The 12,607-nt window shown below is 50.3% G+C and overlaps 1 protein-coding gene and 1 long non-coding RNA gene across 5 annotated transcripts; both read left to right on the top strand.

The window, feature by feature from the left end:
* The first annotated feature begins 417 nt into the window (after window positions 1–417).
* Window positions 418–12,401, top strand: LOC141726431 (uncharacterized). 3 transcript variants are annotated; one of them, XR_012577677.1, is made up of 2 exons: window positions 418–1,135; window positions 5,008–12,401. It is a non-coding gene; the product is annotated as an uncharacterized LOC141726431 (long non-coding RNA). The 3 variants fall into 3 exon arrangements; XR_012577679.1 differs by lacking the exon at window positions 418–1,135 and adding an exon at window positions 1,158–1,442; XR_012577678.1 differs by lacking the exon at window positions 418–1,135 and adding an exon at window positions 1,218–1,286.
* On the top strand, window positions 1,455–12,401 carry LOC141726430 (uncharacterized). Of its 2 annotated transcripts, none has more exons than XM_074531336.1 (2): window positions 1,455–5,194; window positions 12,243–12,401. In XM_074531336.1, the coding sequence occupies exon 1, from the start codon at window positions 1,486–1,488 to the stop codon at window positions 2,323–2,325; it is 840 nt and encodes a 279-aa protein (XP_074387437.1). In that variant the 5' UTR covers window positions 1,455–1,485; the 3' UTR covers window positions 2,326–5,194; window positions 12,243–12,401. The 2 variants fall into 2 exon arrangements, 1 of the variants encoding a protein (XP_074387437.1); XR_012577676.1 differs by having other exon boundaries at window positions 5,053–5,194; window positions 6,278–12,401.
* Window positions 12,402–12,607: the final 206 nt, after the last annotated feature.

The raw sequence follows: 12,607 nt of genomic DNA, 5'->3' as shown, positions 1-12,607 counted from the left end.
AATGCTCCTTCCACCGCTGCTGCTCCTCTTTGTGCTGCTCCTGTTCCTGCTCCTCTCCTTCCCCTCTCCCTCCCCGGACCCCCTTTTCGCAGCCCCTCTGCCCCATGGCCGCAGCAGCGCCGGCCCTGGGGCAGGGGGAGAAACCCCCAGGAGCCCCCAGCGATGGGCAGGGGGCTTGGGGATTAAGAGGTACTTGTGGTTTTCTTGTTATGCCTAGGCTCTGAAGCAGGGTTTGTCATTGTTGTGAAAGCAAGATTTGTCAGGACCCAGGACATCCCTCTGGCTGTGCTGAGCAGCCCAGACCCGTGCCAGGGGGCTCAGAGACCCTGGTACAGAGCCCAAAATGCCAGTGTGGTTTTGATTATGACCCATGGAGCAAATTACCAACCTTATATGAAGATCAGCAAGCCACAACAGTTTAAGTAGAATATTAGTGAAGATATCACGGGGTGGAAAAGTAGATTTTGGGGTTTTTGGTATGGGGGTTCAGGAGGCAATATGGAGGGAACTGGGTGTGTCCAGCCTTTCTCCTTCTTCTTCTTGGCCTCCATCTTCTGCTGTGATGTTGGCACTTACCGACTGGTTTAGAGTAGAAGCTCGCTGTCTAACATAGGTGATAGGTATTGGAAAGTAATTGTAAATATTGTACACGTAGTTTTTAGTATAAAAACATAACACCGCCCTGAGGGCAGGCAGAGTGCCTCAGACTGTCCTGCTGAGCTGACCTCGGCAGGGCAGGAGAAATAATTTTATAGATAAGATAAAATAAACAACCTTGAGGCTGAGAAATGAAGAGCCCTGACTCCTTCTTCAAGCGCCGGGCTGGGAAAAGAGACTTTGAACTTTTCTTGGGGTCACTCTGAGCAGCAAGAGACCCTGAGACATTGGCGTCCCTGGTGGGCTCTTGGCAAGCAGCCACACCACAGCCATCAGCCGCTGAAACCCAGCCCAAGAAGGAAAGAAAACAGGCACTCTCAAGAGAAAAATCCAGAAAGAACATCTCGACCTCTGCCGAGAAGATTCGTTTCAAGCTCGACCCGGAAAGAGGACCAGAAGCGCGCCTGGAAACCCTCACCTGCGAGCTGCAGTGACCAGGGCAAACTCCGGACTGACCTTGCAGATGATTCAGCCTTTGGTAAGAAAGGTCAAAATTGAGAACATGGGGGGGACATGCTCCCAGGAACAACCCTGCATCTTGTCAGCCCTACAGGGCGTGGCAGCCACACACCCTGTGAAAACCTCTGAAAAAAGAAAAAACGGCCTTGAAGCTTTTATCCCCAGCAAGGGTAATGTTAGAGGCAATTTCGTGGAATTCCGTGGGAGCTGCCAGCTATCAGCAGGCAGCAGTATTCTCTCGAGGATGGGGGAAGTCATCCCGCCATCAGCAGGCGGCACTTGCCCTTACCGACCAGGGAGGGGCAAAAGCAATCCCTAGCAAACAGGTGCGGGAGGAATTGGCATCATCTGCAGAGTGCCCAGGGTCCCATGGGTCCCCAGAACGCCCAGAACTCTCCGGGGGAGGAGGGCGGAGGGGGTCGGGGAACCCGGGGCAGAGCGGCTTCTCGGCGACTGGCGAACCCGTGCCGCGGCGGCGCCGGCCGGGAGCAGCCCGGGGGGACCGCAGCGGCGGCCGTGGGGGCTGCGGAGGCCGGCGGGGGCCCACGGGGGCAGCGGGGCAGTGGCAGGCACAGCAGCGGCGGAGGCGATAGCGCGCACGGCGGTGCCCGCGATCGCGGCAGCGGGCGGTCGGCAGCGCGCAGGGCACGGCCGGCGGCTGAGGGGGCAGCGCCGAGCGGGGCCGGGCCGGGCGGAGCGCGGGAGCGGGAGGCGCGGGGCTGGCGGCGGCGGAGGGCGCATGCGCGATGGCGGCGGCGGCGGTGGTTTCACGCAGGGGACGTCATAGACACGCGCGAAGGGCACAACCCGCGCGACTGCGATGGCGGCGGGCAGCGGCACCCGGGGAACGCGCACGGGCCGCGGCAGCCGCGCCGGGCGGGACTGAGGCGGACGGGACGGGACGGCTGCAGCGTCCCTGCCACCGCCACGGAGCGCGGCAGGCGCCCGGTGATGACGCACAAACCCGGCAGCCGGAGCGGGGCGGGTTTTTCCCCAGTGCGCAGACGCGGCACGGACACGGCCGAGCGGGGACCGGGGCCAGAACGGGACCGGGGCAGCGCCGGTGTCGGTCACGGGCACAGGGGGGCGTTCCCCAGACCGCGCCTGCGCCGAGAGAAGCGCCGGGAGGCGCGCTCGGGGCGGGGCATTCGCACTCCCGTGAGGGCACCGGCAGAGGCCGAGCGCGGTCTGGGTGCAGAGGGTGCCTGAGTACCGGCCCCGCTCCGGTCCCACGGCAGCGGGCACGCAGCCAGCCCCGGCAGCCGGCACACAGTTTCAGCCTCCATCACAATCTCAATCTGGAGATTTTTCGCGGGTGCAGCGCGTGTTGTGTGAGGCGCACCGAACTCCTCAACAGCCCGGTCCCACAGAAGTGACGGAAACAGCATTTACCAGATGATCAGGCTTCAGATGCAAAAGATGGACATGGAAAAAAGCTGTCCAAAATCAGGGTGAAGTGAGAAAGCACACAGGCTTTTGCCCAAGATACAGAAAAAAGGGGAAACCAGTGCAAATCAGTGGTATTCCAAATATGATGTAAATGGAAATCTTCTATTGTGAAAAATGCCTCTCAGGGAGGGAAACCACCATAGAAGGATAGAAGTATTAGCAATGATTCAATTACATGAAATGTCTCTGAAGACAGAGCATTTGAGAAATATCAATCAGATCCTATCTGTGGGCTCATCAGCTGATTCTCCAATGGTCCAGAGTTTTGTTGGTATTGAGTTTGTAACCTTTGTTATTTTTGGATTTTATAGGTGATACTGGTAAATAAGGATTGTTAACAATCCTATATGAATACTTTAAAAAAGTTGTCATAACCCCTTCAAACACTCCCTGTTGATAAGCTGATTTTATAATGAGAATTCTCAGAATTTATGATAAGAATTATGATCAAGGTATTGTTGTAATATTTACAGCCAGCTTTCATGTGTTTCACTGTCTCTTTGTGTGATCATCTACAAGACACGTGTCTCTTCAGAATCTTGTCTTTTTGTTTCTTAACTACTCATGGTTTTAGGGTTTCTTTTAAATCCAGGTTGCCAGTTTCATGGTTTTCTTCAGTTATTATTTCTTCAGTTATTATAGGGTACTTCAGCTGAGAATTCAAGAGGTTTGCTGTGTTTGAAGAATTTCTATTCTGACAGAAGTTTTGGAGAGATTCAATTCTTTAATGGTTTGATTGATCTTTAATCCTAAGGTTTCCTATTCATAATTGCTGTTTTTAAGAGTCTTGTTTTAAAATGAATTAAATGATGTCCACCAATTAGAGTTCGAACTCTGGCCAAGTTCTAGCTGTACTTGAATGGAATGATTGACAATCAGCCCAGATATTTTCTGCATCAAAAAGTATTCAAGTTCTTTTGGCTTGGCAATTTGACCATATATGATAGCCTGTTTTCAAAGGGAGTTTGGAGAAACACGAGTTCTCCAGTTCTCTCTTGTTTTAAGGTTCATCAGCTGTCGCAGACTCTGGGATGACAGTTCAGTGTCGCAGTGATTGATAACTTTATGATTGCAGATGTGTTATTGGTTATGTGTATTATCTGATTGATTTCTAATTGTTGTTATCTTACATTTCCCTATGCAATATTGCACAGGGACTGAAACAGAACAGACCAATGTTTTATTTTCATATATGCAAAAAGCCAATCATATAATGTGCATTTTTCACAGTGCTGTTAGCACGTAGCTGCGACCCAGCTTTGTCTCCCCTTCCCAGGGAGGTCCTGCTCCATGACCTTTATCTGCCTCCCCAGCACCTCAGTGGTAGGAAAAGCCACTTGAAGTGGCTGGTGGATTCTCCCTCAGTTTTTTGGCAGCGTCTGGAGGGACGCTGGCTTTGGAAACCTCTCCTGAGCTTGCAGGTGTGGAGTAAAACTCCCTGCTGGGCCAGGGAACAACAAGTTGTCCTCTGATCCATCTGGGACCCCCATGGCTTGGGGTCAGCCCTTGCTGGGGAGCTGCTGCTTGGGAGAAATAGCCACTCCCTTTTCATAAGTTTAGAAAGGTTTATTAAACCTTATCAAAAATGCAACAGAAGACTGAATAGAGAAAAATGTTATGGTGCCAGGAGCAAAGGATTTTCCGCACCATGTGCTCTCCCACACAATGGAGGTTTTGCTTTTTAACCTTTTAGCCCCTCTCAGAATTCTGTCCATTGACTCCTTCTTCACTGTCCAGTGGTGGATTTTACTTCCTCAAATCTTGATTGGAGGTCAGATGTCACTGTAGTGACAAGCTGACCCTCCCACATATCCCAACCCTGGCTGTCCCTTGATACCAACTGAGGGGTAAAAAAAAATTTTCTTAACCTCTATACATGCTATTTGTCTGTTAATTGTGAGAGTGAATCATTGTGGCATTCACATTCGCTGAACAGAAACACATAATTCTCTCTCTCAAGGTTTTTTTTTTTCCTGGAGAAGCACAGAAAAAAAAGAAAGAAGACAATTCTTATTTCTATCATGTGGAATGTGTTAGGAAGATTATCTACCTGAAGTGATTTGTCGGTTGGATTCTGCTGAGGATTGTTTTGTTTCCTTGGCCAATTGGAAAAAGCTTTGTCCTGGTTGTCTGGAGACAGTCACTAGTTTTCTTTAGTATTCTTTATTATTCTTTGTAGTACAGTATGCATCTTTAATATAGTGTATACAATGTAATATAATATAGTTTAATAAAGCAACTGTTCAGCCTTGTGAATCAATGGAGTCAGCTGCCAATCATTCCCTGTGTTGGGGCATCCTGCTTTTTGATAAATCATCGCATTACTCATCTCTCACACTGCTGCTCCTCCCCAGGTGCTTTGCTCTCCTGCACTCACACTTCTCTCTGCCAATCTGTGGCTTATTAAACGGTCTGCTGGCTTTGTCTCTCCTGTGGCTGCAGGCAGCGTCGATTCCTGCGGACACGGAGAGAGCTGGGGCTGGAAAACTGAATGGAGGGGAAAGAAACAGGGAAGGAGAAGGGCTCTGGTGAAGATCACACTGCCCTCCTGAGGCTCCCGGGGCAGAAGGCAAAGTTGCACCAAGACCCTGTGCTGTTCTCTGATGACATTTTTTTCATTGAGCCAATGGTAAGTGATAGGTGAGAACCTCATTTTCCTCCTCTTCTTCCTCCTCTTCCTCCTCCCCCTCTTCCTTCTCCCACCCACTCTACCCCTGGCTGCGGTCACTGGGCAGATCCTCAGCTGGCTCCGCGTGCTGGGAGGGAGGACATTGAGTTTCTGGTGCACCTGCAGAGCTCGCCTAAAAATGCCAAATGCTAAAAGCATTTGTGCCCTGGAGGCTCAAGGCAGGGCTGGGAGCCTGACAAGGCCAAGCTGTGCTGCCATGGCCTGAGCTCAAGGGCACTCTGTGCGTGTCCCTGCAGTGTCACAGGGAGCAGTTCTTGTAGGTAGGGGCTCCCCCAACACGTGAGGTTCAGCAGGGGCTGTTGGAGCACTGCCAGGCCACATTCTGACCTGAAACTTGCAATGTTTTGCTGGGAAGGTGAGGCCAAATTCAGCCCAAGGTTAATGGCAGAAATGCCAATCCCCTCCTGTAACCATGCCTTGCACTATTTCTGAGTGTCCCTTCCAGTGTCCTCTGTGAGCTTGGACACAAGGGTGGAAGGTTGAAATGGACCTTTTAAATTCTCCTGCACACAGGGACAAAACACCTTTTCCTTTTCTGTTTCTGCAAGCAAACTGCCACATGTTCCCATCAACCAGAGTCCTGATTCTGAGTACTGGCATTGTGAGACAATGAATGCCTGGTGTGTGCACAGTGCAACATCCCTTCTCATCTTGGAGTAAACCCTAGAATAATGCCAGCCTCTCCTTTCTTTCAATACAGGTTGAACTAATATTTTTATTTCCAAGGTTCTGGTTCCAGGCAAATTTGGGAGAGAGCCTGTTGTGGGGTGACAGCCTTTATCCCAATATCGTGTGTTGTGTCTGGCAGCTGTGCCTTCCCCCCCCCCCCCCCCCCGGCCGTCTTGCTGTGGCGGGATGGGGAAGAGAGGAGGGGGGGGTGTGCCCAGGCACTTTTGCTTTTGGCTTTGGCTGCTTGGCTTGGCTAGCCGCTTGCTTGCTTGCTTGCTTGCTTGCTTGCTTTCTGCTTTTTGCGCTGTTTTTTTCCCTTTTCTTTTGTTCTCTCTTTCTTACCCTCCCCTGAAGATACTGGACCGACTCCGGACCTGACCTGAGAGCTCCAGGACACCCGGAGCCTGCTAGAGAAGCTCGGCGCCCTCACAACACAGTCTGGTCCCTTTTCTTTTCTTGTGTTGGGGAGTGTTCTTTTGTTACTTGTAAATAAATAGGTTTTGTTTTCCACTTTGCTCCTCCGAGAAATTCCTTCCCGAACCCGGTGTTGGGGGAGGGGTGGTTGGAGGTTTGTTCTGTTTTGGGGGGAGGTCCCTTTTGGAGATTTCCCCCTAATTTGTCCTAAACCAGGACAATATATTTTTTGGTGCGTTGGCCGGGAAAATCGGAGGCCAAAAACAGTGGAAAAGAAACCTATAACAATAATATTTTGGTTTTGGTTGTTTTGTGGGCATATTGGTGATTCATAATGTCATTTGGAGTGGAAGCTTGCCGGTTTTTCTGGTCCCTAGGGGTTTTTGAAGTTTTAATACCTTTGTGGTCCCTAGGGTTATTTCCTTACCCAAAAATAGCTCTGGTGTTGTCCCTAATAAGTAGCTTTTGTAAGCGGGGGGCACTAACCAGAATAATCATTGTGCTGGCCTTATGTGTGATGATGTGTCGGATAACAATGCTGGACTTTATTTCAGGAATGTATGGATTGTTGTCATGGCTGTGTACTCAGTTTGTTTGGGGAGAAGAAGAGGAAGGGGCTTTTCAGCCTTTGTCTTCCTTCTTCTCCTACAAATTGTTGGCATCTCTATTAGAAAATACTGAATTCCCCCTGAGTTTGGAAGAAACCATCTTTCTGGCATTTAATTTATTAAGCCTTGTCTATACTGTCTGGAGTGTATATAAAATGAAAGCTGAGATTTCTAGAGGGGTTAGAGAGACTCCTGATTCAGGAGTAAAACAAAGCAGGAAAAATCTTGACTGGAGTGGGAAATGGGAGGATATGGGCCAGACTTTAAAGGAATTTTCTGATCCTATAGACTGGGACTTTCAATCTGATCAAATTCAGAATCCAGTCGAGGTGGCAAAGTATTTGAGGGAGAAGTGCCATGGTAATACTAAGGAAGAAAGGATTACTGCAGTGAGCTGGGCCTTGGCGTTTGTTTACCGTACTCTGCTAGATACTGTGGAGCAGCAGATAGCAGAAAGGGAACAGGGAGATAAGTTAGTTACTATCCCAGTGACCCAGGCTGCAGCTAACATCCCAGGCTCCAGGCTAGCAGCTGAATCAGACAATAGGCCCCAAACCATGGCTGTTGCAGCTAATACAAGAGGTGGAAAGTGTAAAGGCAAGACCGATCGGAAGGTGGAGGATGATGACGATGATGCAGAAGAAGGACCCTCACCAAAATCAGAGGCCACATCAAGGGGCACAGAATCTGGAGCCAATATTGACTCCTTTTCTCTGAAGGACCTCAGAGGCCTAAGAAAGGATTACAGTCGACAACCTGACGAATCTATAATTAGTTGGTTAGTCCGCCTTTGGGATGCTGCAGGGGAGGTTACGATTTTGGATGCACTGAAGCGAGGCATTTGGGATCCCTGTCACATGATCCTGCCATCGATCAAGGTGTGATGAGGGGGGTTAACCCTCACAGCCTCTGGGAACGGGTCCTAAGAAGCGTAGCAGAACGGTACCTGTGTACGGATGATCTCTATATGCAGCAGACACGGTGGAAGACCATAGAACAGGGGATCCAACGCCTGAGAGAGATGGCGGTGGCAGAGCTCATTTTCTCAGATGACACAACAACTAGGAATCCGGACCTGGTACCATGCACTCCGGTAATGTGGAGGAAACTTGTGCGACTTGGGCCACCTGAATACGTTTCTGCCCTAGCAATAATGAAGCGAGATGATACATATGAGACTGTGCTCGATATGGCAAAGAAGCTTCGAGCGTACGCAGATGCTGTGCATGGCCCAACTCATGCCAGAATTGCAGCAGTGGAAACCCGACTGCAGAAACTAGAAGACAAAATAGAGGAGAATCATAAGAAACTCCGGGAAGAGATTAAGGAGGACCTTATTCAAATCTCAGCTGTACAAATTAGAAGCCCTGGTGTCCAACGCCGGTGCTCCTTTGATGGGGAGAGAAGGTACATCCCACAGGCTGAGTTATGGTTTTTCCTGCGTGAGTCTGGAGAAGACATGAGGAGATGGGATGGAAAACCCACCACTGCTTTGGCACAATGGGTGCGTGATTTGAAGAAAAGAGAAAGTATCACCAAAAAGATAGCAGCTCCGGTCGCTCGTAGCCGAGATGTTAAGTATGACGATGATGATGACATGTCCGATCCCCTTGAAGGAACTTCTAAGGCATCTGCCCAAGGAAAGAAGGACAATCTGGCTTAGAGGGGCCCTGCCTCCAGCCAGGAAGAGGCATGGGAGAACCGGGTTTTTTGGAAGGTGTGGATCAGATGGCCTGGCACATCAGAGCCACAAGACTATGAAGCATTGGTTGACACTGGATCACAATGTACCTTAATGCCATCGGAACACGTGGGGACAGAACCTGTTTCCATTGCTGGAGTGACGGGGGGATCACAACAGTTGACTTTGTTGGAAGCTGAGGTGAGCTTGACTGGGAAGGAGTGGCAGGAACATCCGATTGTGACTGGTCCAGAGGCTCCGTGTATTTTGGGCATAGACTTCCTCCGGAATGGCTACTACAAAGATCCTAAGGGATTCAGGTGGGCTTTTGGAATAGCTGCAGTGGAGATAGAGGGTATTAAACAATTGAATACCTTGTCTGGACTATCAGAGGACCCATCTGCAGTAGGACTCTTGAAGGTAGAGGAGCAGCGAGTGCCAATTGCCACCTCAACAGTGCACCGCAGGCAGTACCGGACGAATCGAGATGCCGTGATCCCCATCCACAAGATGATCCGAGAGCTGGAGAGCCAAGGGGTGGTCAGTGAAACCCACTCACCCTTTAACAGCCCTATCTGGCCCGTGCGAAAGTCTGACGGAGAATGGAGATTGACTGTGGACTATCGTGCCTTGAATGAAGTGACTCCACCACTGAGTGTGGCTGTACCGGACATACTGGAACTGCAGTACGAGCTGGAGTCCAAGGCAGCAAAGTGGTACGCGACCATTGATATAGCTAACGCGTTTTTCTCCATCCCTCTGGCAGCAGAATGCAGGCCTCAGTTTGCTTTTACATGGAGGGGAGTGCAGTATACCTGGAACTGACTGCCCCAGGGGTGGAAACACAGTCCTACCATCTGTCATGGACTGATCCAGGCTGCACTAGAAGAGGGTGAGGCTCCAGAACATTTACAATATATTGATGATATCATTGTTTGGGGGAACACGGCAATAGAAGTGTTCGAGAAAGGAGAGAAGATAATTCATATTCTCCTGGATGCCGGATTTGCCATTAAGAAGAGCAAAGTCAAGGGACCTACCCGAGAAATTCAGTTCTTGGGGGTGAAGTGGCAAGATGGACGGCGTCAGATTCCTGCGGATGTTATTAACAAAATCACTGCTATGTCCCCACCAACTGATAAGAAGGAAACACAAGCTTTCTTAGGTGCTATAGGTTTCTGGAGGATGCACATCCCTGAGTATAGTCAGATTGTGAGACCCCTTTATCTGGTTATCCGCAAGAAGAACGACTTCCATTGGGGCCCTGAGCAGCAGCAAGCTTTCGTCCAGATCAAGCAGGAGATCGCTCATGCTGTAGCCCTTGGTCCAGTCAGGACAGGACCAGATGTGAAGAACGTGCTCTACTCTGCAGCCGGGAGCCATGGTCTGTCCTGGAGCCTTTGGCAAAAGCTACCTGGCGAGCCCCGAGGCCGACCATTGGGATTTTGGAGTAGGAGCTACAGGGGGTCTGAAGATAACTATACTCCAACAGAAAAGGAAATCTTGGCCGCCTATGAAGGAGTCCAAGCCGCCTCAGAGGTGATTGGTACAGAGGCCCAACTCCTTCTGGCACCCCGACTACCGGTGCTGGGATGGATGTTCAGAGGAAAGGTTCCCTCTACCCACCATGCCACCAGTGCTACTTGGAGTAAGTGGATTGCCCTCATTACGCAGCGCGCTCGAATTGGGAAGTTAAATCGCCCTGGGATTCTAGAAATAATTACAAATTGGCCCGAAGGTGAAAGCTTTAGTGTCGCAGATGAGGAACAAGAGCCAGTGACCCGGGTTGAGGAAGCTCCGCCATACAATCAGTTGCCAGTAGAAGAAACACGTTACGCCCTATTCACCGATGGTTCTTGTCGTGTCATAGGGATGAAACGGAGGTGGAAAGCAGCTGTATGGAGTCCCACTCGACGGGTTGCAGAGGCTACTGAAGGAGAGGGTGAATCCAGTCAATTTGCTGAAATCAAAGCTATTCAACTGGCCCTAGGTATTGCAGAGAGAGAGAAGTGGCCAAGGCTCTATTTGTATACCGATTCTTGGATGGCAGCCAACGCTCTATGGGGATGGCTGAAGAGATGGAAGGAGGCCAGCTGGCAGCGCAGAGGAAAACCAATTTGGGCTGCGGAAGAGTGGAAGGATATCGCTACCCGGTTAGAGAAGTTACCTGTGAAGGTTCGCCATGTAGATGCCCATGTCCCCAGAAGTAGAGCTAATGAAGAGCAGCAAAACAACCAGCAAGTACATCAGGCTGCAAAGATAGGGGAGTTGAAGATAGATCTCGACTGGGAGCATAAGGGAGAGTTATTCTTAGCACGATGGGCCCATGATGCCTCAGGCCACCAGGGCAGAGATGCCACCTATAAGTGGGCACGAGACCGAGGGGTGGATCTAACCATGGACAGGTTATTCGTGACTGTGAGACGTGCGCTGCCATCAAGCAGGCCAAGCGACTGAAGCCCCTCTGGTATGGGGGGCGGTGGTCCAAGTACAAATACGGGGAAGCCTGGCAGATTGATTACATGACACTGCCTCAAACCCGCCAGGGCAAGCGCTATGTACTAACCATGGTAGAAGCCACCACAGGATGGTTGGAAACCTATCCTGTGTCCCATGCTACAGCCCGTAACACTATCTTGGGCCTTGAGAAGCAGGTCCTTTGGAGGCACGGTACTCCCGAGAGAATGAGTCGGATAATGGAACTCATTTTAAAAACAATCTTATTAATACTTGGGCTAGGGAACATGGCATCGAGTGGGTATACCATATCCCCTATCATGCACCAGCTGCAGGGAAGGTGGAAAGGTACAATGGATTGTTAAAAAACACCTTAAAAGCATTGGGTGGGGGGGTCTTTAAAAAACTGGGAGCAACATCTGGCAAAGGCTACCTGGTTAGTTAACACTCGAGGTTCCACCAACCGAGTGGGTCCTGCTCAGTCTGAGCTCCTTAATATAGTAGATGGGGATAAAGCCCCAGTGGCCCATGTCAGAGGTTTGTTGGGAAAGACAGTATGGATCAACCCTGCCTCGAGTACAGACAAACCCATCCGTGGGATTGTCTTTGCTCAGGGACCAGGTAATAGATGGTGGATAATGCAGAAAGATGGAACAACACAGTGTGTACCTCAGGGAGACCTGATTGTGGGGTAAGAATGATATGCAATATCACTATTCATTGGATGTTACTGCAATTGTCTGTACATTAAACCATACAGACATGAGACAGAAGGAACCTGTAAGTGTCAAAGGTCTGAGCAAGTAAGATGAGAGGAATGGGTAAGTGTCAAAAGGTGTGAGTAAGTGAAATGAAAGTTTTTTATTGCATGTTCACGATATGGGATAAGGGGTGGAGTGTTGTGGGGTGACAGCCTTCAGCCTTTATCCCCATATCGTGTGTTGTGTCTGGCAGCTGTGCCTTCCCCCCCCCACACTCCCCGGCCATCTTGCTGTGGGGGGATGGGGAAGAGAGGAGGGGGGGGTGTGCCCAGGCACTTTTGCTTTTGGCTTTGGCTGCTTGGCTTGGCTAGCTGCTTGCTTGCTTGCTTGCTTTCTGCTTTTTGCGCTGTTTTTTCCCCTTTTCTTTTTTTCTCTCTCTTTCTTACCCTCCCCTGAAGATACTGGACCGGCTCCGGACCTGACCTGAGAGCTCCAGGACACCCAGAGCCTGCGAGAGAGAAGCTCAGTGCCCTTCACAACACAGTCTGGTCCCTTTTCTTTTCTTGTGTTGGGGAGTGTTCTTTTGTTACTTGTAAATAAATAGGTTTTGTTTTCCACTTTGCTCCTCCGAGAAATTCCTTCCCGAACCCGGTGTTGGGGGAGGGGTGGTTGGAGGTTTGTTTTGTTTTGGGGGGCTCCCTCTTGGAGATTTCCCCTAATTTGTCCTAAACCAGGACAGAGCCCCCAAAGGGGCTCCTCTAGCAAAGCAGATTCAATCGGCCCCTGCCCCCAACCAGTCCTGGAGAAAAGACCTCCTTGAAGT

This window comes from Zonotrichia albicollis, chromosome 35 (genome assembly GCF_047830755.1).
Source record: "Zonotrichia albicollis isolate bZonAlb1 chromosome 35, bZonAlb1.hap1, whole genome shotgun sequence".
In the NCBI taxonomy this organism is placed as follows: domain Eukaryota; kingdom Metazoa; phylum Chordata; class Aves; order Passeriformes; family Passerellidae; genus Zonotrichia; species Zonotrichia albicollis.
Note: the sequence above shows the minus strand (reverse complement) of the source record. Positions and strands in the feature narration are given on the sequence as shown.